The 22,494-nt window shown below is 50.2% G+C and overlaps 1 protein-coding gene and 1 non-coding gene across 2 annotated transcripts; both read left to right on the plus strand.

Annotated features, from left to right (window-relative positions):
- The first annotated feature begins 3,793 nt into the window (after window positions 1-3,793).
- LOC133062986 (U6 spliceosomal RNA) lies at window positions 3,794-3,897 on the plus strand. The gene has a single exon (XR_009694304.1). It is a non-coding gene; the product is annotated as a U6 spliceosomal RNA (small nuclear RNA).
- A 6,873-nt stretch (window positions 3,898-10,770) lies between these two features.
- Window positions 10,771-19,827, plus strand: MRPL4 (mitochondrial ribosomal protein L4). Its single transcript, XM_061150270.1, has 9 exons — window positions 10,771-11,077; window positions 11,164-11,230; window positions 11,308-11,458; window positions 14,510-14,561; window positions 16,420-16,537; window positions 17,450-17,556; window positions 17,700-17,809; window positions 17,891-17,967; window positions 19,045-19,827. The coding sequence occupies exons 1-9, from the start codon at window positions 11,021-11,023 to the stop codon at window positions 19,188-19,190; spliced, it is 885 nt and encodes a 294-aa protein (XP_061006253.1). The 5' UTR covers window positions 10,771-11,020; the 3' UTR covers window positions 19,191-19,827.
- Window positions 19,828-22,494: the final 2,667 nt, after the last annotated feature.

Raw genomic sequence — 22,494 nt, forward strand, 5'->3', positions numbered from 1 at the left:
AAAGTTGATCCATTTGTGCCTATTAAAAAGGAAAATCGGAGTCGTCTTGATATGAAACTGTTTTCAACGTAAGATGAAAAAAAGCACAATGTAGATGAGTTTGCATTGCTCGCTTGCCTGTGTTTCTGGATATATTTATTTACCAGGACTGTATAAATACATACACATTTGCCTGTGGAGAAACAGGCCGTCTTGTGGGGAAGGCACAAGACACCGTCACAGTGGTTACCCCCAGGGAGGGAGACGGGGGGACAGGTGAAAATACATACGCATTTGCCTATGGACAACCAGGCCATCTCAGGGGGGTGAGGGGGAGGCACAAGATACCGTCACAGTGGTTACCCTCAGGGAGGGACGCAGAGGGGGCAGGGGGACAGGTGAGAGGGGGCCAGACTTTTCATGGGGTACCATGGGGGGAGGGAGTGTTTGAAATTTTTAGCTCGTATTACAAATTCAAAAAATTTACAAAGACATGAAAAATCACATTGAAGTAACAAATCACCAGGCTTTTTAGCTGTAAAATTGTTTCTATAATAATAATAATAATAGTAATAACAAATAGTATCAATAACATAAATCAACAATAACATCATCAATAAACATATCCATGCTATTTATTCAACATGTCATGTCATGTTTATATTAAGAATACACATATTTAAGTTATCAATAAGGAAATAAATATTGAGAGTCAATAGATTAGTGTTACATGTCTGTGGCATATATATTCATATAATGCAACAGAGAATGCTCTGAGCTAGCCCTAGCGATACCTTGTTGGTTTCTGCCGTCCCAAACTGAAAGTCCAATGGAAGAGACAGAAGAAACCGAACGGTTCTAACACAGGAGGTAGCAGGGCTTTGATGAGAAGATTTTAAAAAGCCAGAGAGTGACTTTGCTCCTTTTCCTGACTCAGATTTCAGTGTCCACTCAGCTTTGGGGCTAGACGGTGGGGTCCACTTGGAACCTCAGCAAAACCTCGCCGAATCCTCTGCCCAGGTGAAGTGCAGCCATGCAAATTCTAGAAACCAGGTGTTCAACCCACAGAGGACAAAGTACACATACACAAAAAAAAACCCCAAAGAAAAACCAGGTCCTCTCCTCACCAGGGAGCTATCAGAGCGGAAATCTTAGCCCTCTGTGAGGACCTGAGACTGGGGAGGAAGTGCCCCCCTCCCCAGCTCGCCTTGGCTGGCTCAGCAGTTTGCTATTCTCTCAAGGGACCTGCAGGAGGGGGGGTGTGTGGGTAATATCAAGGCTGCAGATACATCCGGCCGTCTGTTAGGGGTACCGTGGAGCCTAGACAAAGGTGATGTCCCCAGGGACCCACACTTACACCCGCAAGCAACTTCCGCCTCCCCCTCCACCTCTCATTACTGTGGCCATATGAGATCTACACCAGGTCAGCTGAGGGGACAGGCTAGAGAACTGGGAACCATTTGTGTAGACACCCTGATCGTCTGGGCGGCAGGGAGGGGGTTGTCAAGAGAAAAGCTGGAACCTCCCTGTGGCGGGGACTCAGGGAGGGGGGAATCTCTGAGTGAGAGAACAGTGGAAGAGGAAGGAAATGGGGCCCTTTTCTTGCTGAGCTCCCAAGCAAGGGAAAAAGAAGAAAAGGAAGAGGCTTGGAGCAGCCTTCACTAATTACAGGGCCACCGACACTAATGGCTAACGCTCACAGACACAGACAGACTGTGTTGGGTGCGGCTGCATGAGTCCTCCACGCCTAGGAGGTGGGTATTATTGTTATCATCATAATTCCATTTTTTATATGGACTTTCTTTTTCTTTCATATTTTGGCTGCAGCAAGTGGCATATGGGGTCTTAGTTCCCAGACCAGGGATCCAACTTGCACCCCTTGCATTGGAAGCACTTAACCATTGGACCACCAGGGAAGTCCCTAGACTTTAGTTTTTTAGAACAGTCTTAGGTTCACAGGGAAATTGAGCAGAAAGTACAGAGAATGGCCCATCTACCCCCTCTCACATGCATAGCTTCCCCCACTGTCAACAGCCGCCCCCCGCCCCCGCCAGAATAGTACATTTGTTATCACTGATGAACCTACAGAGACACATCTTTATCACCCCCCAAGTCCCTGTGTACATGAGGGTTCACTGTTAGTGTTGTACATTCTATGGGTTTGGTCAAATGTGTAGTGATACATGAGCGTCCCTGGTGGCTCAGTGGTAAAGAATCCACCTGCCAATGCAGGAGGTACAGGTCCGATCTCTGGGTCAGAAAGATCCCCTGGAGAAGGAAATGGCAACCCACTCCAGTATTCTTGCCTGGAAAATTCCACCAACAGAGGAGCCCGGTGGGCTACAGTCCATGGAGTTGTAAAAGAGTCAGATACGACTTAGTGACTAAACAAAATGGGGGGAAAATGGAAGAAAAAATAATGGCACCTATCCACCCTTATAGTATCATACAGAATAGTTTCACTGCCCTAAAAATCCTCTGTGCTCTGGCCATTCATTCCCCTCTCCTCATCCTTAATCACCGACAACCATTGGTTTTTTTCACTGTCCCCATAGTTTTGCATTTTCCACATCGTCCCATTTTAAAGATGAGGAAATTGAGGCACACAGTTGTGGTGGGATTTGAACCAAAGCCCTCTCTGCTCTTCTTTTTATCCCAAGTCCCTGTCCCACTCCTGATGCAGTGAACGCCGCCCCCCGACCCCTGCCCCATCCCTGCCCTGGTGCTTTGGAACAGAAGGGCTGTGGTTATCGCTCAGGACCACATCAGCTACTGGTGAGGTATAGAATGCTCTTCTCCACAGTCCAGAGGTGAAGGAATCCCTCTGACCTCTGATCCCACCCTACCCCAATTTTTAAAAACATACTTATCTATTTATTTGGGCTGTACCAGGTCTTAGCTGCAGCACATGGGGTCTTTAGCAGTCACCTGCAGGATTTTTTAGTGGCAGCATGTGGGGGTCTAGTTCCCTGAACAGGGATGGAACCCAGGTCCTCTGCATCGGGAGCCTGGAATCCTAGCCATTGGGCCACTAGGGAAGTCTCCACCCCCAATTTTGTGAACTCCCCTATGTGGATGAGGCCTAGAATGTCCCTTGATCCACCCTGGGCCTCCACTGTCCTCCCCACCCCCCAGCTCTCAGGTTTTGGCAGGAGGAGAAGTGTCTGAGACAGGTCCCAACTTTCTCGTCATCACCCCAGCATGAGGGGGGAGGGGCCCAGCTGCAGAGAGGCTTTCCAGATGCTGATCTTGGCAAGCAGTGGAGCTGCAGTGGCCTCATTTCATCCACCCATGGGCTCGAGGCCCACTTTCAGCTTCAGGGATGGGGTAGGGAGGCCGCTGGGGGAGGCCACCCCTGCCACGTCGGCACCAGATGGAGCTTCAGCCCGTTGAGCCTGGGAGGGGTCGGCTCTCTCTTCTAGATGAGGGAGACGTGCGGTGAGGGGAGAGGGGACCCCCCAGGGCCCACTTCAGCCCCGCTCCAGCATAGTAATAACAGCTGACACATATATCATGTGCCAGTTTACTGTCCTAAGTCCTGTGTAAATATCAACCCATCAGAAGCTCACAGCAACTCCTTTAAGGAATGAATAGACATGCTGCAGTTTATCTTCACGTGGAAGACCACTCGGGAGTATAATATTTGAAACTTCAAGTTCTCAAAGGAAATAGTGGTGGGACTTCCCTGGAGGTCTGGTGGCTAAGACTCCAGGCTCCCAATGTGGGAGACCTGGATTCGATCCCTGATCAGGGAACTAGATCCCACATGCAGCAGCTAACAGTTTGCCTGCTGCAACTAAAGACCTCACATGTGGTGCTCACTTTGGCAGCACATATACTAAAATTGGAATGATACTGAGATTAGCATGGCCCCTGCGCAAGGGTGACAGGCAAATTCATGAAGTGTTCCATTAAAAAAAAAAAAAACAAACTCAAATCCCGCAACTAAGACCTGATGCAGCCAAGTAATTAAAAGAAAGCAGGGGGGGAAAAAAAAAAAAAAAAGAAAGCAGGGGTATAGAACAACATGGGTGAATCTCAAATGCATTGTGGTGAGAGAAAGAAGGCAGACACAAAAAGCTGCATACTGTATGATTCCATTTCTATGTTATTTCAGAAAAGGCCAAACTATACGGACAATGAACAACCAGGGATATATAGGGGCTGAGGGTGGAGGGAGGGGTTGACAACAAAAAAGCATGGGGGAATTTTTTGGTGATGGAACCCTTTTATAGTTTGATTGTGGTGGTGGTAATATAACTACATATGTTTGTGGAAATTTGCAGAACTACAAAAAAAGAATTTCTTTTTTTTTAAATGCAGTTCACATTTTAATGTACTTAAAAAAACCCCTTCCAAATATAATTATAAATGTAACCAGGAAAAATACCTGAGATATGAATCTTAATTAACCATTAGTACATTACTTAAAAGAATTTTTTGAATCTCTGGCTTATTGCACTGGGTTTATAAAGATATAAACCTGCTGATTTTTCCATTTGAGTATTTTGTACTAAATGTAGTTTATTTAGTCACTAAGTTGTGTCCAACTTTCTTAACCTCATGGACTGTAGCCTGACAGATTCTCTATTCATGGGATTTCCCAGGCAAGAATACTGGAGTGGGTTGCCATTTCCTTCTCCATCTTTTTTTTTTTAATTGTATCTTAAAAATCCTTCACAACTGCCTTGCATTAATTCAGTTCAGTTGCTCAGTCGTGTCCAACTCTTTGTGACCCCATGAACTGCAGCACGCCAGACCTCCCTGTCCATCACCAACTCTCGGAGCCTACCCAGACTCATGTCCATTGAGTCGGTGATGCCATCCAACCATCTCATCCTCTGTCATCCCCTTCTCCTCCTACCCTCAATCTTTCCCAGCATCAGGGTCTTTTCAAATAAGTCAGAGTCAATTTAGGAAAATAGAAGTATCTCAAACAGATGGGATTTAATACCAGGATTGGTTATGTTGATGAGAAATTGACCAAGAGGGAGGCTATGTCCAGTGGGAGATGATGTGGGAAGCAAATGGAGAGAATGACTCTGACTTGTCCCATCCTCCCACCCTCCAATCTACCCTTAGTCCCTGCCATTGACTAAATCTGGGCAAAAAGCACTGGGCAAAAAGGGGGCCATCCTATGCAGAGGTCAGACCTTAACCATGGGGCAGGGAAAGAACAGGGAGTGGGTGATCTGAGGGTACACAGGCTCAAGGCTGACACAAACCAAATGAGGAAAGGGCAACTTTCCATTCTACAGAAGGAAAACTGAGGCGGAGAGAGCCCATGTGCCCTGCGGGGGCCTGACTCTCTGCCAAAACCTGGGAGGCTGGTTTTGAGCCTTTTTTTCTGCACCAAACACCCACTTGGACTGAAGAAAATGGAAACATCTATGCAAATCATGGCCTTCCCTAGGGGTTGAGGGGAGTGGAGAAAGCCTCCATGGAGACTCCTCCTCCTCACCTGCTTGGCCGTTACCCACAAACTGAGCTGCAAAACAGCAGCTGTGTTGGCAGCTGATGGGGGTATACTTTAAACACTCCCCCTGAGAGGTCAGAGTCCCCAATCCAGCCTGCACCCATGGCCTGCATCTTCCATCTTAAGGCTGCTCCCCAATATCCAAGCCTTGACCTCTTGCCTTTGTGAAATCCCTGGCACAGCGATGGGAGGCTAGAAATGACCAGACCTTGGGGGACCTTCCAGTTTCCAATATATGCTCCCTAAATTGCTCTGATGCTGGGAAAGATTGAAGGCAAATGGAGAAGAGGGCGGCAGAGGATGAGATGGTGAGATGGCATCACTGACTCAATGGACATGAATTTGAGCAGACTCTGAGATAGTGGAGGACAGAGGAGACTGGTATGCTGAAGTCCATGAGGTCGCAAGGAGTTGGACCAAACTGAGTGACTGAACAACAACGGAATTGCTATCCTGCCTGGTGCCAGCAGAGACCCTCTCCAGTCTGCAAGGATTGATGCTGGCCCACTGGGGACAGAGGTCACCTACAATTGAGCCTTTGAGCCACAGGGGAGGGCTGGACACCTCGACTTTCAACCTCTACTCAGGCTTGGACCAAAATGGTCAAACTTTGAGCCTCTCGGTGTGCAGGTCTGAAGGTCACTATCCCCTTTCATTAAGGCTTGCAATCAATATGCCAGTGGGGGTGCCATGTGCAAACTGCTTCCTCTACATTCTATTCGTTCAATTACTATATATTGAAACCTTCTGGGTGCCTGGCACCCTTCTCCTTCTTAGCAAAGGGATCCAACAGTGAAAGAAACAAAGATCTCTGTTGTCTAGGAGCTGATGTTCTCATGGAGGAGACAGGCAAGAGGCAGGACAAATAAGAACATGATGTCATCTGTTAGGATGTGGTGAAAGTTCAGGAAACAATCACACGAGGAAGGTAGATTAGATATGTGGGGTAGGAACAGAACCGTGATTTTTAGACCTAGTGTCACCTGAGAAGGTGACATTTGAGTAAAGACTGGAAGGAGGTGAGGGCTTTCCCGATGGAGCAGTGGGTAGAGAACCAGCCTGCAAGGCGGGAGATGCAGGTTTGAGTCCTGGATTGGGAAGATCCCCTGATGACGCTGTATGATTGATGATTTCCTTCTTTCCATCCTCAGCCCCCACAATGTTCCCCCTGCCCCCCACTACGGAGGGAGCCTAGAACAACCAGCACGCTGGAAACCACAGAGGGAAGAGGAGGACAGTGGGAAGAAGTAGGGACAGGTCTCGCAGGGCCTTGTGGGCTCCAGTGGGGACTTTGGCTTTTGCCCTGCATGAAAAAGGAGGCATAGAGGGTTCTGAACAGAGGAGGGACGTGATCTGAGTCAGGTATTTACAGGCTCTCTCCGTGGTGCAGAGCGGGGAGACATTGTGGGGGCTGAGGATGGAAAGAAAGAGAACTCATCAACCACACAGCTAGTCAGGGGAGAGGTTGTGGGTGTCCCACCTCCCAGTAAGGAGACTGAACTCTGAAAGTGCTAACCACATGCCCAGGGACACAGACCAGTTAGCAGCGGCCCCTGGATTCCAACTTGTGTCTATATGATTTCAGGATCATTGGGTAGATAATCATTCATTGGATACCTTATTTGCCCATGACTTCAGGGGGGATACAGATCCTGAGACCCAAGAGACAGAGAGGATTCTGCTTTTGGTAATACATCTGCATCAGGGCTTCCTTGGTGACTCAGACAGTAAAGACTGCCTGCAATGTGGGAGACCTGGGTTCGACCCCTGGGTTGGGAAGATCCCCTGGAGGAGGGCACAGCAAGCCACTCCAGTACTCTTGCCTGGAGAATCCCCATGGACAGAGGAGCCTGGTGGGCTATAGTCCATGGGGTCACAAAGAGTCGGGCACGACTGAGTGACTGAGGACTGCATCAGGATGATGAATGAAGGGATTCACTCAAGAGGGGGAAGGATAGTTAGGGAGTCTTGGATGGACATGGTACACACTGTTACATTTAAAATGGAAAACCAGACTTCCTGGTGGCACAGTGGATAAGAATCCACCTGCCAATGCAGGTGACGTGGGTTCGATCCCTGGTTTGGGTAGATTCCACACGCCATGGAGCATCTAAGCCTGTGTACCGCAACTACTGAGGCCGCTCTCTAGAGCCCACATGCTGCAATTGCTGAAGCCCGAATGCTCCACCGCTATGAGAGGCCCACACACCACAAACAGAGGGCAGTCCCCAGTCTCACAGCCAGAGAAAGCCTGTGTTCAGCAACGAAGACCCAGCCCAGGCAAAACTAAAATAAATAAGTAAAAACTAAAATGGATAATCAACAAGGATCTTCTGTATAGCACAGGGAACTCTGTTCAATGTTATGCAGCAGCTTGGGTGGAAGGGGAGCTAGGGGGAGAATGGATACTTGTATATGTGTAGCTGAGTGCCTTTGCTGTCCACCTGAAACTTATCACAACATCGTTAATCAGCTCTCCTTGAATATAAAATAAAAAAGTTTAAAAAAGAAACATGTATTGAATCCCTACTGTGTTATAGGCACTATACTGGCTGCAGGGGCCAGACAGAGCAAAATTTCTGCCAAGGAGACAAAATTTCTCCTCTAATGGGTAAGAGAGACAAAAGACATTTAAAAAAATCCAGGAAATTATACAAGATATTAGAAGATAAATACTGGTGGAAAAAAAATAGGGCAGGATAAGGGCTTCCCTGGCAGCTCAGACAGTTAAGAATCTGCCTGCAATGCAGGAGATCCTCGTTTGGGAAGATCCCCTGGAGCAGGGCAGGGCAACCCATTCCATTATTCTTGCCTGGAGAATCCCATGGACAGAGGAGCCTGGTGGGCTACAGTCCAAGGGGTCACAAAGAGTCCGACATCACTGAGCGACTAATAAAAAGCAAAAAATAAAAACTGCTATTGTTCACAGTTGCTAATTCGTGTCTAACTGTGACCCCATGGACTGAAGCATGCCAGGCTCCCCTGCCCTTCACTATCTGCTGGAGTTTGCTCAAATTCATAACCATTGAGTCGGTCCACGTCAAAAAAAAAAAAAAAAAGCCTTTAAAAAGAAAGAAAAATATGATCCAGGCTGAAGGGACAACAATGCAAAGGCCCTGAGGTGGGGTCAACAGAAATGAATGAGTCAATAAACAAAGCCTGTGGCCATTAGGAATGTCCAGCCACCACCCCCCCAACCCTCACCCCTCACCTCCCCCCCCCCCCCCCCCCCCGACTTCTGCCCTTTGCAACTGCTATTTCCTCAGCCTGGATCACATTTTCTCCTTTGGACAAACTCCTGATGGAACTTTAAGCCTTAGCTCTCAGGTTACAGCTTCAGAGAAGTCGCCTGTGAGACTCCTGCCCCCACGGGTTAGGTGTTCCTCCCCTGGACTCTCAGAGACTCTATAGACCTCCCTCCCCCATTCTGATCTCTCAACCTTCTGCACTGAGCTGTGAGTATTTCAAGGGTGTCTGTTGGATTTACCCCAGCGGTACACAGTAGGTGCCCACTAAATCATTAAGCAACTAAGTGCCGTTCCATCCTTCACCACATAAAATCTAAATTCTCTTGCCCAGGACAGACTTGGAAAAGCTGCCTGTGAAATAATAAACTGGTTCTCGGAGAAGAGACACAGCTGGTTGTGGCGGAGGATTCTGGGAAAGGAAAGGGGTGTGGGGCGGGGCCCGGCAGGGAACAGAGGTTGGAGGAGACAGATTTTTCATTCACTCTAGTTTTCTTTTTGCAGTTTTTGAAATTTTCTTTACTAGGTGTGTGAATTATACAAACATAAAGTGAATAAACAAGACTGTACAAAATAAAGGATTTAAAAGACCTTTTGAAACTGCAAAGTGTGAGAAGTTTAAAACACATTCACAGTTCTTACAAGAGTAGAGTACAAAATGAAATTTCATTAATACTTCACGAAAATATCCATATGTCATATATCAGATGAAAATTTAAAAAGGAAAAGAAACAATGTCTTACATCTTTAGCACAGCATTCCGGTCCGCCAGCGCCGACCCCTTTCCCTGCCTTGGTTCTTGTGTTGATTTGATGACAAAACTCACCTTCAATTAATAACAATAATATAATAATGCTCTGCATGTTTCACACATGACATGCTTTGCCTCAATCATTTCATCGAATCTTACAACCTCCCCATCTTCCAGATGAGTACACTGAATTTGTCTCGGAGAACACGTTCTCAGCCGCTGAACTCGGTTCAAATCGCGCTGGCAGCCAAATGCTCAGGTCTAGCCCGGCAAGAAAGGCTGCTATGTGTTCGTGGCGCCGCCTGGAGGCCCGACGGGGAACGTGGCAAAGAACCTAGAAAAGGAACATTTGGGGCTTCTCTGGTGGCTCAGTAGTGGTAAAGAATCGGCCTTGCGATGCAGGAAACACGAGTTCAATACCTGGTCGCGAAGGATCCCACATGCCCCGGAGCAACTAAGCCTGTGAGCCAAAACTATTGAGCCTGTGCTCTAGACCCCAGATGCCGCAAATACTGAGTCCACGTACCCAACTACTGAAGCCCACTTGCCTAGAGCTCCGTGCTCGGCAAAAAAGCCACTGCATTTAGAAACCCATGGCCCAAAACTAGAGAAAAGCTAGTGCACCAAGGAAGAACTAGCCTAAATAAACAAATAAATGAATAAAATTATTATTATCTTATTTATTTATTTATTTTTTATTTAGTTGCACCAGGTCTTAGATGCAGCATGTGGGATCTAGTTCCCTGACCTGGCCCCCTGCATTGGGAGCTCAGAGTCTTAACCACTGGGCCAGCAGGGAAGTCCCTAAAATTACTTTTTAAAATGAGCATTTGGATTTCTATTGTGAGGGGGGACGAGAGAGCAAGCTAGGATCTGCGGAGTTCCCACTGTGCTCTCCGAGAACTCGGGCTGTATGAGACGCGACATCTTGGCCAAGGAGATGAGGGAGACACATCCCTAACCTGAGGCATTGAAAGGGGACATACCCTGGGGATCTATCCGCCAGGTCCTATCCTGAGGGCTTTCTGCGGGAGATAAAGCCCTGCATTTAAACTAACAAAAATCCACGTTCCTGCAGAAACCATAGCTTAGAGTCTTCGGGGCCCCAATGGGGCGGGATCTAGAGGGCGTGGCCGACATAAAAGCCTAACAACTATTGGCCCTTTTCCTTTAGTGCCCGCCCCAGAACTTTTTTTTTTTCACACTTAACAGCTCATTGGCTGAATGAGGAGCGTGTCCTTTGAGTAGGGAGGTTTCATTGGCTGGATTCCCTCAGGCTCTTTGGGGGCGGGACCGAAGGAGGGGCGGGGTTTCTCAATGTGAGCTTGCTCTCGCGGAGTTGCCGAGGGTTCTTAGGCCTGCAGAGAAAATTGGGGTTTGGGGGTTAGTCTTGGGGCGGAGGTAGGGGCACGCTGATGCGATCCCCGCGGTCCTCGATCTTGCATGCCCCGCTTTCCTACGCCGAAAACAAGCCCAGCAGGCGGTGTCGCGGGAGTGACGTCATCTCGAGGCGTCTCGAGACTCCAGAGGAAGCCTTGACCTCTCCAAGTGTGGAGAGCTTTCGCGAAGATGCTGCAGCTAGTCCGGGCGGGGGCCCGGGCCTGGCTTCGGCCCAGGGGCTGCCGGGTGAGGCCGGGGACGGAGGGCGGGGTCGGAGGATAAAAGTTGGAGGGCCCGGGGGTTTCTCTCTCATTCCCGCCCACCGTTTACAGGGCCTGAGCGCGCTGGCAGAAGAGGCAGTGCAGCCGGCAGAGAAACCAGAACCCTTGGCGAGCGCAGGTGAGGTTACTGGTCACCCCAGGAAGGGTGGCGACTGGGAACTCTGATCCTTACTCCTGACTTCCCAATCGTTCCAGGTCCCCAGGCACCCGTGCTGCGCAGGTGCGAGCTCCCGGTACCCCTGCACCGGCGTCCCGTGCAGGCCTGGGTTGAATCTCTGCGGGGCTATGAGCAGGAGCGCGTGGGTCTGACCGAGCTGCACCCAGACGTTTTCTCCACGGCGCCCAGGTTAGTGGGAGCTGAAATGGTGAACTGGGTGGCCGAGGGACGAGGATCGGGGGTTTAGGAATCAGGATGACCTGGGTTCGAGCCTCATTTTCTCCAGCTGTCAAAAGGGAATGATGGTTTTTCTTGCTTCAGAGTTGTGTGAAGGTGAGGGTTGAGAGGTAACTTTCTTTATGGGTTAAGGGCACAGGACTCTGTATCCCGAGTGACCGGATTGGAATCCTACCTTCTCCCTGTGCTTCAATGTCTCCATTCTGTCAAACCTTAAGAAATTAAATGAGATAATTCTGGCCCATAATATGGTCTATAGAAATGTTGATTATTGTTGCTGTTATTGGTTTTTGCAAAAATGGGCACTAACAGTGGTTAAGTCCTTACTGTGTGTCTGGCACAGCCTGTTTGCATTTTGATTTTATTTTCATTTTTTTTGGCCATGTGGCTTGTGGGCTGTTAGTCCACTGAGCAGGGAGTGAGCCCAGGCCCTCCATAGTGAAAGTGCAAAGTCCTAACCATTGGGCTACCAGGGAATTCCTTTTTATTATTATTATTTTTCTTTTTATTATTTTTTTATTCTTATTTTGTAGCTAAAGAAACAGTGCAGTCAAGTTAAGAAATCTGCCTATGGTCACATACCTTGTAAACTATATACTCAACAGTATATGGGCCAACTCCCAGGACTAAGTTTTCGCTTGCAAAGGAGTTTGATGTCTCATGTCTACTGTGTCTGGCAGATAATAACTGCTGTTGATTTATTACTATAATGTTGTTTGTATGGCTTGTCCCCTGTTTTTACAGAATCCCAATCTGCTAAGGGGTGACCAAAGAAAAAAAATTTAAAAACAATGTATTTTGGGACTTCCCTGGTGGTTAAGACTCTGAGCTCCCACTGGAGGGGGCATGGGTTCCATCACTGGTTGGGGAAATAAGATCCCATATGCTGCGAGGTCAAAAAAAAGAGAAAGCATTTTATTTATTCTGTAAATACTTAGGAAGTGCTTACCAGGTGCCCAATTCCATTCTGGGTGTCAGGGATATAGCAGTGAATGAGCACTGAGGTTGCTGATGCTGCTCCCAGTCTAGAGCTGGGACAGCAAACTTCTGTAAAGAGCTAGGGAGTAAATATTATAGGCTTTGAAGGCTGTAATGTCTCCATGGTAACTACTCATCTTTGCTGATGCAGTACAAAAGCAGCCGTACACAATGAGTAAGTGGATGAGCGTGGCTGTGTTCTAGTCAAGCATATTTACAAAAACAGGCAGCAGGCCAGACTTGGCCTTTCTAATCATAAAATACGTCATTCAAAATGCCGGGCTGGATGAAGGACAAGCTGGAATCAAGATTGCTGGGAGAAATATCAATAACCTCAGATATGCAGATGACACCACCCTTATGGCAGAAAGCAAAGAATACCTAAAGAGCCTCCTGATGAAAGTGAAAGAGGAGAGTGAAAAAGTTGACTTAAAACTCAATGTTCAGAAAACTAAGATCATGGCATCCAGTCCCATCACTTCATGGTAAATAGATGGGGAAACAGTGAGAGACTTTATTTTTGGGGGCTCCAAAATCACTGCAGATGGTGACTGCAGCCATGAAATGAAAAGATGCTTGCTTCTTAGAAGAAAAGCTATGACCAACCTAGACAGCATGTTAAAAGTACAGACATTACTTTACCAACAAAGGTCCATCTAGTCAGAGCTATGGTTTTTCCAGTAGTCATGTATGGATGTGAGAGTTGGACTATAAAGAAAGCTGAGCGCCGAAGAATTGCTGCTTTGGAATTGTGGTGTTGGGGAAGACTCTTGAGAGTCCCTTGGACTGCAAGGAGATCCAACCAGTCTATCCTAAAGGAAATCAATCCTGAATATTCACTGAAAGGACTGATGCTGAAACTCCAATACTTTGGCCACCTCATGTGAAGAACTGACTCATTTGAAGAGACCCTGATGCTGGGAAAGATTGAAGGCAGGAGAAGAGGATGACAGAGGATGAGATGGTTGGATGGCATTACCGATGCAATGGACAAGAGTTTGAGTAGGCTCTGGGAGTTGGTGATGGACAGGGAGGCCTGGCATACTGCAGTCCATGGGGTTGCAAAGAGACTGAGCAACTGAACTGAACCAAACCATAGTTTGCCAACCTTTGGCACACCAGCCTGGCACCCCTGTCCAATGCGAGCCCCAGGTGTAATTTCAGTTCTTCCAGTAGCCACATTTTCTTTCAAATGGCAAGAGACAAGTAAGATTGATTTCAGTAATATATTTCATTTGGCCTGATAAGTCTAAAATGTTGGGACTTCCCTGGTGGCTAAGACTCTGCACTCCCAGTGCAGGGGGCCCAGGTTGGATCCCTGGGCAGGGAACTAGATCCTTTATGCCACAACTCAGAGTTCACATGCCAAAACTAAAGATCCCACCTGCCACAACTAACACCTGATGCAGCCAATTAAATACATTTTTGAAATTTGATTTGTTTATTTTTGGCTGCTCTGGGTCTTCAATGCCACATGGACTTTTCTCTAGTTGTGGCGAGCAGGGGCTTCTCATTGCAGTGGCTTCTCTTGTTGCAGAGCACGGGCTCTAGGGCACCCAGGCTTCCGTACTTGTGGGCCCTGGGCCCTAGAGCACAGGCTCAGTAGTTGTGGCCCACGAGCTTAGTTGCTCCTAGGCATGTGGGATCTTCCCCTCTTAGGGATCGAACATACATTGGCCAGCAGATTCTTTACCACTGAACCATCAGGGAAACCCAAAATGATTATTTTTTTAAAAATATGACATACTGTCGTGTGGCCCTGGCCACCTTTTAGGGCTTCAGTAGCTGGACATATGGCCTTCCACTGTACGGGACAGCGTAGGGTTAGAGAGGCAAGCTAGTCTGTAAAGAAGTGACAGAACGGACATGGAGTAGGGCAGGAGGAGGTGCAAGATGGGCCCAGAGAGGGACTGGAGCAGACCACACAGGGCCCTGGAAGTGGAGGGGGGGAGCCCGGGTTTCCATCTCATGGAGCGGGAAGGGTTTTAAGTGCACGCAGCCCTCTTATATCTCCTTCCTTCGCAGGCTGGACATCCTGCATCAGGTCGCCATCTGGCAGAAGAACTTCAAGAGAATTGTGAGTGCCCCGGGCAGGGCGGGCGGGGTGAGGCAGAGGCAGAGGAAGGCCCTGCTGTGTCTTCTCTGGATGGCTGGCTCAGGCCCCATTTTCTCTCTCCTGAACCATTGCCCAGTGGGCCATTTTCGTTTTTCTTAAATGTGAGCACTGAGAATTTTTTTTTTTAAGATTTATTTTTATGTATTACTGATTATACTCATACCTTTATTTATTTGTTGGGCTGCTGTGGGTCTTTCCTGTGGCATGTGGGATCCAGTTCCCTGCCCAGGGATGGAACCCAGGCCCCCTGCACGGGAAGCACGGAGGCTTGGCCACTGGACCTCCAGGGGAGTCCTCTAACCCTGCTATCATCTTGATCTTGGATCTCTGGCTTCCAGAAGTGTGAGACAGTACAGTTCTATTGTCGAAGCCCTAGTCTGTGCCTGTGTGCTCAGTTGTGTCCAACTCTTTGTGACCCCATGGACTGTAGCCCCCCCACCCAGGCTCCTAAGGATTCTTAGCCACTGGACCACCAGGGAATTCCCGCTAGGCATTTTCTGAACACCCACTGTGTACTGGCCATTGTGCTAGGGGACACAACAGGCAAGGTCCCTGCCCTCATGAAGCTCCCAGTCTAGTCAGAAAAGGAGAATGGGAGTCAAACAGTCTTGCCTGTAAATGCATCATTAGGGACGTCGTCTCAGAAGAAAGGGGCATTTAACCTCAGCTGTGTGATAGGAGCTTAGTTGGTAGAGGGAGCAGTGGGGCTGGCATGGAGGGAGAGGGAGCCGCACGGGCAAAGGCCTGTGGGATCAGAGGGAGCCCAGGGTGGCCCTGGAGGTCAGCCGGGGCAACGTGGGGTGTTTGGATTTTGTGCCAAGAGCATGGCAGATGCTGTTCTCAGTCAGGGTCCCTGCCTTTCACATGCCCACCTCAAGTCTTGTGAGCCCTGCCTGGCTCCCCATGGCCCTGGGAATGAAGTCATTAGCCTGGCATTGGAAGCCTCACAGGATCCCCCATCCCACACCTCTCCCTGATTCTAACCCCCACATCTTTCTCCATATCCCACCTTCCTTTCATTTTTTAAATTTTATTTTATTCTTATTTTTTTGGCCACATGGCTTGTGGGATCTTAGTTTCTAAACCAGGGATTGAACCCAGGCTCCCTGCACAGAGTCCTAATCACTGGACTGCCAGGAAATTCCCCTACCTTCCTTTTTTTTTTTTTTAATTAGGTTGTTTTCTTCTTTCTTTGTTAAAAAAAACAACACATATTTATTTATTTATTTTATTTTCTGCTGTGCTGGGTCTTCATTGTTGCACGCCGGCTTTCGCTAGTTTCTGCGAACAGGGGCTAATCTTTGTTGTGGTGTACCAGCTTCTCATTGCAGTGGCTTCACTTCTTTCTGAGCATGGACTCTAGCGGGGGGTGGGCTTCAGTTGTTGGGGCACACAAGCTTAGTTGTCCCAAGGCTTGTGGGATCTGCCGGGACCATGAATTGAACCAGTGTCCCTTGCATTGCAAGATGGATTCTTATCCACTGACCCACCAGGGAAGCCCTTACCTTCCTTTTATTACAACCACATGGAAATCGTTCAAAAAATACGAAGCACCTACTGTGTGCCAGGCAGCAGTGCCCCTGCCCTTCTGGGGCCGACGTTCTGGAGTGGAGGAGGGCGCTCTTGACTTCTTTATCCCTCCCTCCCTCCCAAAGCACTCTGCTTGTCCTGATGGAGCCCCAGTCTCTGCCTCCTCTCCAGCCCCCCCAGCAGCAGGCCGGTCCTCCCAGCTCACAGCCCTGTCCGTGGGCCTGGTGCCTTTCGGCTGCGATGGCCTCTGCCTTGTGAACCTGACTCTCTCCTCACTCTGTGCCCACAGAGCTACGCCAAGACCAAGACCAGGGCCGAGGTGCGGGGAGGTGGCCGGAAGCCCTGGCAGCAAAAAGGCAGTGGGCGCGCCAGACACGGCAGCATCCGCTCCCCAATCTGGCGAGGAGGTGAGCAGGTCTGCCCACACGTGTGTGGTCAGAGGTTGGCGAGACTCGCACTTCACTGCAAGTCCCCGCAGCTCTGGCCTCAATCTCTCATCAGGCCGTGGCCACAGCCCCTTTCTACCCCACCTCCCAGCTCACCTCTCCTGGCTCACACTTCACACAGCACCCAGAGGGATCTTCCCAAGCCTCCTAGCTCCTGTGTTAAGTCTGAGCCCCTCATCTTGGCCCTTCCAGGCCCTGGTGGCTGCAGACCCCCTCTACCCCCTGTCCCTTCCACGCCTTCCTGACCAAATAGAGCTGACTCAGTCATCTTCCATTTGCCTGGCCAATTTCTGTCAGCCTTGCCTGGGTTGGGAAGATCCCCTGGAGAAGGGAACGACCACCCACTCCAGTATCCTGGCCTGGAGAATTCCATGGACTGTGGAGTCGCAGAGTAGGACACGACTGAGCAACTTTCACTTTCCCTTGTGTTTGGGCCATGCCTCCTCCAGGAAGCCCTCCATGGTCCTCTGGGCGTCCCCCCCACCCCCTGAATCCCCTTGTGCTGCCCCACACAGCCCTGATTTCCCCCTGCGATCAAGCCTCTGTCTGAATATGAACGAGACAGGGATCCTGTCAGGTCCCCTGCTACATCCCAGGGCCCAGCAGGGGGAGCACTCGAGTAGAACTGTCCTCACTCAAGGATTGATGGCTGAGGACAGCAGGCCCCTCTGAGGCGAAGTTACCTGTCCCAGGTGGCGCCTGATCATCCTCCCCTCCCCATCCCTCCCCGACACCCCCACCCTCTTTGCTGCACTTCAGCCTGGCTGCCAGCAGCCTCCCTCCTCCCACCTCTGGCCCACCACTGGGGCAGATTTCTGACCTCTGAGCCCAGCTAGGGCCTTCACCCATTCACACATCCCTCTGCCCCTGCAGGAGGTGTCGCCCATGGCCCCCGGGGCCCCACGAGCTACTACTATATGCTGCCCATGAAAGTGCGGGTGCAAGGGCTCAAAGTGGCGCTGACCGTCAAGCTGGCCCAGGTAACAGCACCTATCCTGCCGGGAGCCACTGTGTCCTGGGATCTGGCCTGTGGGGGTGTGGGGAGCCTGAGTAGCTGCAGGGGGGCCTAAGTGGCTCCCAGTGGGTGCGGTAGGAGACTCAACCCATCCTTTCCTCCCACCAGGACGACCTGCACATCGTGGATTCCCTGGAGTTGCCCACCGCAGACCCCCAGTACCTGATGGAGCTGGCCCGCTACCGCCGCTGGGGCGACTCTGTCCTTTTTGTAGACTTGTGAGGGGGCTGCACCAGGCGGGGGCAGGGGGGTGGCGGGCTCCGTCCTTGGCAGGGCTCACCTCCTGGCCTCTATTTCAGAGAACACGAGGACATGCCCCAGAACGTCGTAGAAGCCACATCCGGGCTCAAGACCTTCAACCTGGTCCCAGCTGTCGGTGAGCAAAGGGCCTTGGGCCAGTTCACATCCTGTATCTATAACTCAATCACCGAGTGGCCCTGGGCAGTGACAGCCCCCCTCAACCCCCCCAGTTGGCCCAGCCCTGGGAGAATGATGTCTTTCTTAAAGAAATGCTCTGAGGTCACGTCAGTCCAAGCTTGGGTTTCAGTGCCGGGGTGGAGTGAGTCTGAGGGCCCCCTGGCTGCTCCTACCGGCTCCTCACTCGGACACACAGGATCAGAGCTGCCCTGAGCAGGTCCCCCCACCCATCGATGGGTTGACTACTCCCCAGAGCCCTCTCTTGGCCTCCTGATTGCGGGCCCAGCTGCCTCCTAGACAGCGGCACATGGGGGTCTCATAGTCATCGCGGCGCATAAGACCTCCTTCCTCCACTCCAGTCTGTTAGCCCACCCTGTCAGCTCTGTCTATGAACGTGTCCAGGATCCAACAGCTTCTCACCACCCTGGGCCAGCCCCCAGCGTCTCCCACTCTGTCGCCTCTGCCCTGGTCCCAGGCACCTGCTAACTGCCATCATCTGTCCTGATCTCGCATCCCCCTCCCAGTCCCGCTTACAGCCACCAGAGGGCGCCCGAACACCTGACTAAGATCCTGTCTCTTCTCTGCCCACCACCCTCCAGGGCTCCCACTTCCTCATGGTAAAAGCCTGACTTATCTGGAGGCCCACAGATCCTGCACCACCTGCCCTCCTCTCCCCAGCTCTCCCCTCCCCTCCCCTCCCCTCCCCTCCCTCCCTCATCACGCCCTGCAGCCACATGGACCCTCCTCAGTACATCGTGTTTATTCATCTGCTCTGTTTATCATCTGTCTCCCCAATGGGAACGTAGGTGGGAACCCTTGACTGGCACAGGGCAGAGTCGGGGTACTCTGGATGTTTTGGTTGAGGTTGACGAGCTGAGGACCACCCCTTGCCCAGGGTCTCGCCAGGGCTGAGCAGCTGAGCCAGGGTTTGAACCCAGGCTGCCAGGCTCAGGACCCTACACTAGACTGCGGTGTCTCTGCTGGGGAAGGGGGGGGCTGGTCCTAACTGTGCCCCCCTCTCCCCTCACCCCCCCAGGCCTGAACGTGCACAGCATGCTCAAACACCAGACCCTGGTCCTGACCCTGCCCACGGTCGCCTTCCTGGAAGAGAAGCTGCTCTGGCATGACTCACGTTACACGCCCCTCTACCCCTTCCGCCTGCCCTACCGAGACTTCCCCTGAGTCCCAACCCCACGCCCCCCAGGACACACAGACCGCCCTCCTTCCTGCTCTGAGCCAGCCCAAGCCCTGGGCAGGCTTGGAAGATGCCTCCCCATCCCAGGCCCCCTGGTCCCGGTGGGAGGCTGAGGCCGCACACAGAGAGCAGCCAAGCAGGCGTCAATACTGGGAAGAGGGCAGCTCGCCAGAGACCCACGTCTCTCGTGTAAGATAAATTTTATTTTGTAATCAAAGACGGGAAGCACAGCAGCTGATTGCCGTTTTGTCAATAATTCCATTCGGTGCCTTCCCTGGTGCTGGGCATCCCTAGGTACCTGGCTGCCTCAAGACCCCATTTGTAGAAATGACCCAGGATCAACTTTGCTGGGTGAGTCAGCCTCGGGGAGCATGCAGCAGAGAAGCAGCCACCTCTGAGAACCCACTGGTGCTGCCTCCCAATCCCAGGCACTCTGACCAAGTGCTTGTATCCTTGATTGGGCTTGTGGTCCCATTTATTACCATCTGTCCATCCAGCTGTGGGCCTGAGTCTCCAAATGGGTACAATGTGGAAACTGGGGGTTCCATCACAGGGATTTTCCCTAAACACGGAGTCAGGATCAACGTGGTCAGTAAATGTGCAAATAAACATTTTTTAAAAACACCAGGCTGACATACTGATTCTTGAGTCTGCTAATGTTATCTGTCCCCCATCCCCAAGTTATTATCTCTTTAATAGTCACAACACAGACTACAGAATAATGTGGTCAGTTTCTTTAAAGTTGGCTGAAACTGCCATCTGACCTGCAGGCCTACCCAGGCGGCCAAAGAGACCCATCGACTGGGCAGCCCGCCACCGAAAACATCTCTGGAATGCCTCTCAGGAGTCCCTTGAGAGCTCACAACACAATCTTTGAATGTCCTCAGTGAACAAAAATTGTGATCCTTAAAGTTTCAGATTTGACTGAGGGAGAAAGAAAAATCTGGGACTTCCCTGGCTGTCAGACTCTGAGGTTCCAATACAGGGGGTGCAAGTTCAACCCCTGGTTGGGGAACTAAGATCCCACATATGTGCATGTATAGCTGAACCACTTTGCTATACACCTGAAACTAACACAGCATTGTAAATCAACTGTTTCAATTTTTAAAATATTTTAAAAAGATAAAGCTATTTGGAGCCAGTAGTAGGAAGGGGTACAGAGGCTGGGTGGAAAATGCTGGGCTAAACCCAAACCATTACCAGCTTTTGCCTGTGCCTCTCACTAGCTCTGCAGGGACATCGAGGCCCCAAGAAAGACACATCGGTTGTCCTGACAGCACCCAGCCTCGTATGGTGTTGTCTTCCCGTGTTTAATGGGGCTCAGTTGTCCACAACATGGCCATCAGGAAACAGTGAAGAAAGCAGTCAGAACCTGTTACCCCACACTGGAATCCCTTAGCCAGATCAAGGATGGAAAAAGTCATCAGAAAAAATAACCTGGGGTCTAGAATGTGCTTTGTAATAATCAGGGCATAAAATGTGTGTGTTTCCTGGGCTGCCATAAAGCACAACAGACTAGGAGGGGCTTCCCAGCTGGCTCTGTGGTAAAGAATCCACCTGCCAGTGCAGGAGATGCAAGAGACGCAGGTTCGATCTCTGGGTCGGGAAATCCCATGGAGAAGGAAATGGCAACCCACCCCAGTATTCCTGCCTGGGAAATCCCATGGACAGAGGAGCCTGGTGGGCTATAGACCATGGGGTCACAGAGAGTCAGACATGACTGAGCACACAAATACTAGGGCTTCAGCAATAGAACTGTGCTGTCTCACACTTCTGGAAGCCAGAGGTCCAAGAGCAGGGTGTTGGCAAGGTTGGAGGGCTCCCCTGGTCCAGTGGCTAAGTCTCCATGCTCCCAATGCAGAAGGCCTCGGTTTGATCCCTGGTCAGGGCACTAGATCCCACATGCCACAATTAAAGATTTGGTGCAACAAAATAAACATAAATAAAATATTAAAAAGATGTTGGAAGATCGGGAATTCCCTTGTGGGCCAGTGGTTATGACTCAGTCCACTGCAGGGGGCATGGGTTCAATCCCTGGTCAGGGAACTAAGATCCCCAAACACCTTACAGAACAACACCCCCCGCCCCCCAAAAAAGTGGGCAGGGGTGATTCCTTCTGAGTCTGTGAGGCAAGATCTGTCCCATCCCTCTCCCCTAGCTTCTGGAGGTTTGTTGGCATCCTTGGCATTTCTTGGCTTGATCCATCACCCTGATCTCTGTCCTCGTCTTCAAATGGTATTATCTCTGTGTGTGTGTGTGTGTGTGTTCAGATTTCCCCTTTTTATAAGAGCACTGGTCAAGTTGAGTTAGGGCCCATCCTAATGACCTCAACTGAACTTGATCATCTGCAAAAACACTGTTTCTAAATAAGATCACAATCTGGGGTCAGCACTTTCCTCCCTCTCCCTTGGAAGAGAAGTAGTTGAACCCATGACAGGGAGTAAGGGGAAGGATGGAGAGAGACTGGCCATGAGGACTGTGGAAGTAGGCACACATGGCTTCCCCACATATCCTCTTTGCTGTTGCCTATTTTGAAATTCTCTGCAATTAAAATATTAAAAGAAAATACAGATATATGATGACATTTCTTCAGGGGAGCTGTTCTTAAATGAAAATGCCTATCACAGGGGGACTTCCCTGGTGGTCCAGTGTCTGGGACTCCATACTTACACTGCTGGAGACTAGATTCAACCCCTGGTCAGGGAACTAAGATCCCACATGCTGCGCAGCGTGGCCAAAAAACAAACCAACCTTATCACACCCTCTTACGACATGGGTTAACCCAGAGCCCAGAGAGGAAAGTGTCTTCACAACCTTTGAAAAATACCCTTGAAGGCAGAACGCCCAAACTAAGGCTGATCAGGCTTAAGAAAACTCATTCCAATTTTAGTATATATGCTGCCGAAGCGAGCACCAGGCTTAAGAAAACTCAAATAAACTAATAGGCTGGGAACTAACCCCCAGGAGATGCAGAGGGCGAGAGGCAGGAGGCTCTGAGGTGTAGTGAAGGTGTCTGCTTATTGATGGTCAGTATGGAAAGCCCACTGGGCTTCCCTCGTAGCCCAGATGGTAAAGAATCTGCCTGTAATGCAGGAGACCTGGGGTCCATCCCTGGGTCGGGAAGAGCCCCTGGAGAAGGGAATGGATACACACTCCAGTATTCTTGCCTGGAGAATACCATGGACAGAGGCAGGCTTCAGTCCATGGGGTTGCAAAGCGTTGGACATGACTGAGTAACACACCCACACACGGAAGCCTAAAAGGAGACATGAGAGGATAGGAGGACCCCAA

Source organism: Dama dama, chromosome 9 (genome assembly GCF_033118175.1).
Source record: "Dama dama isolate Ldn47 chromosome 9, ASM3311817v1, whole genome shotgun sequence".
NCBI lineage: Eukaryota > Metazoa > Chordata > Mammalia > Artiodactyla > Cervidae > Dama > Dama dama.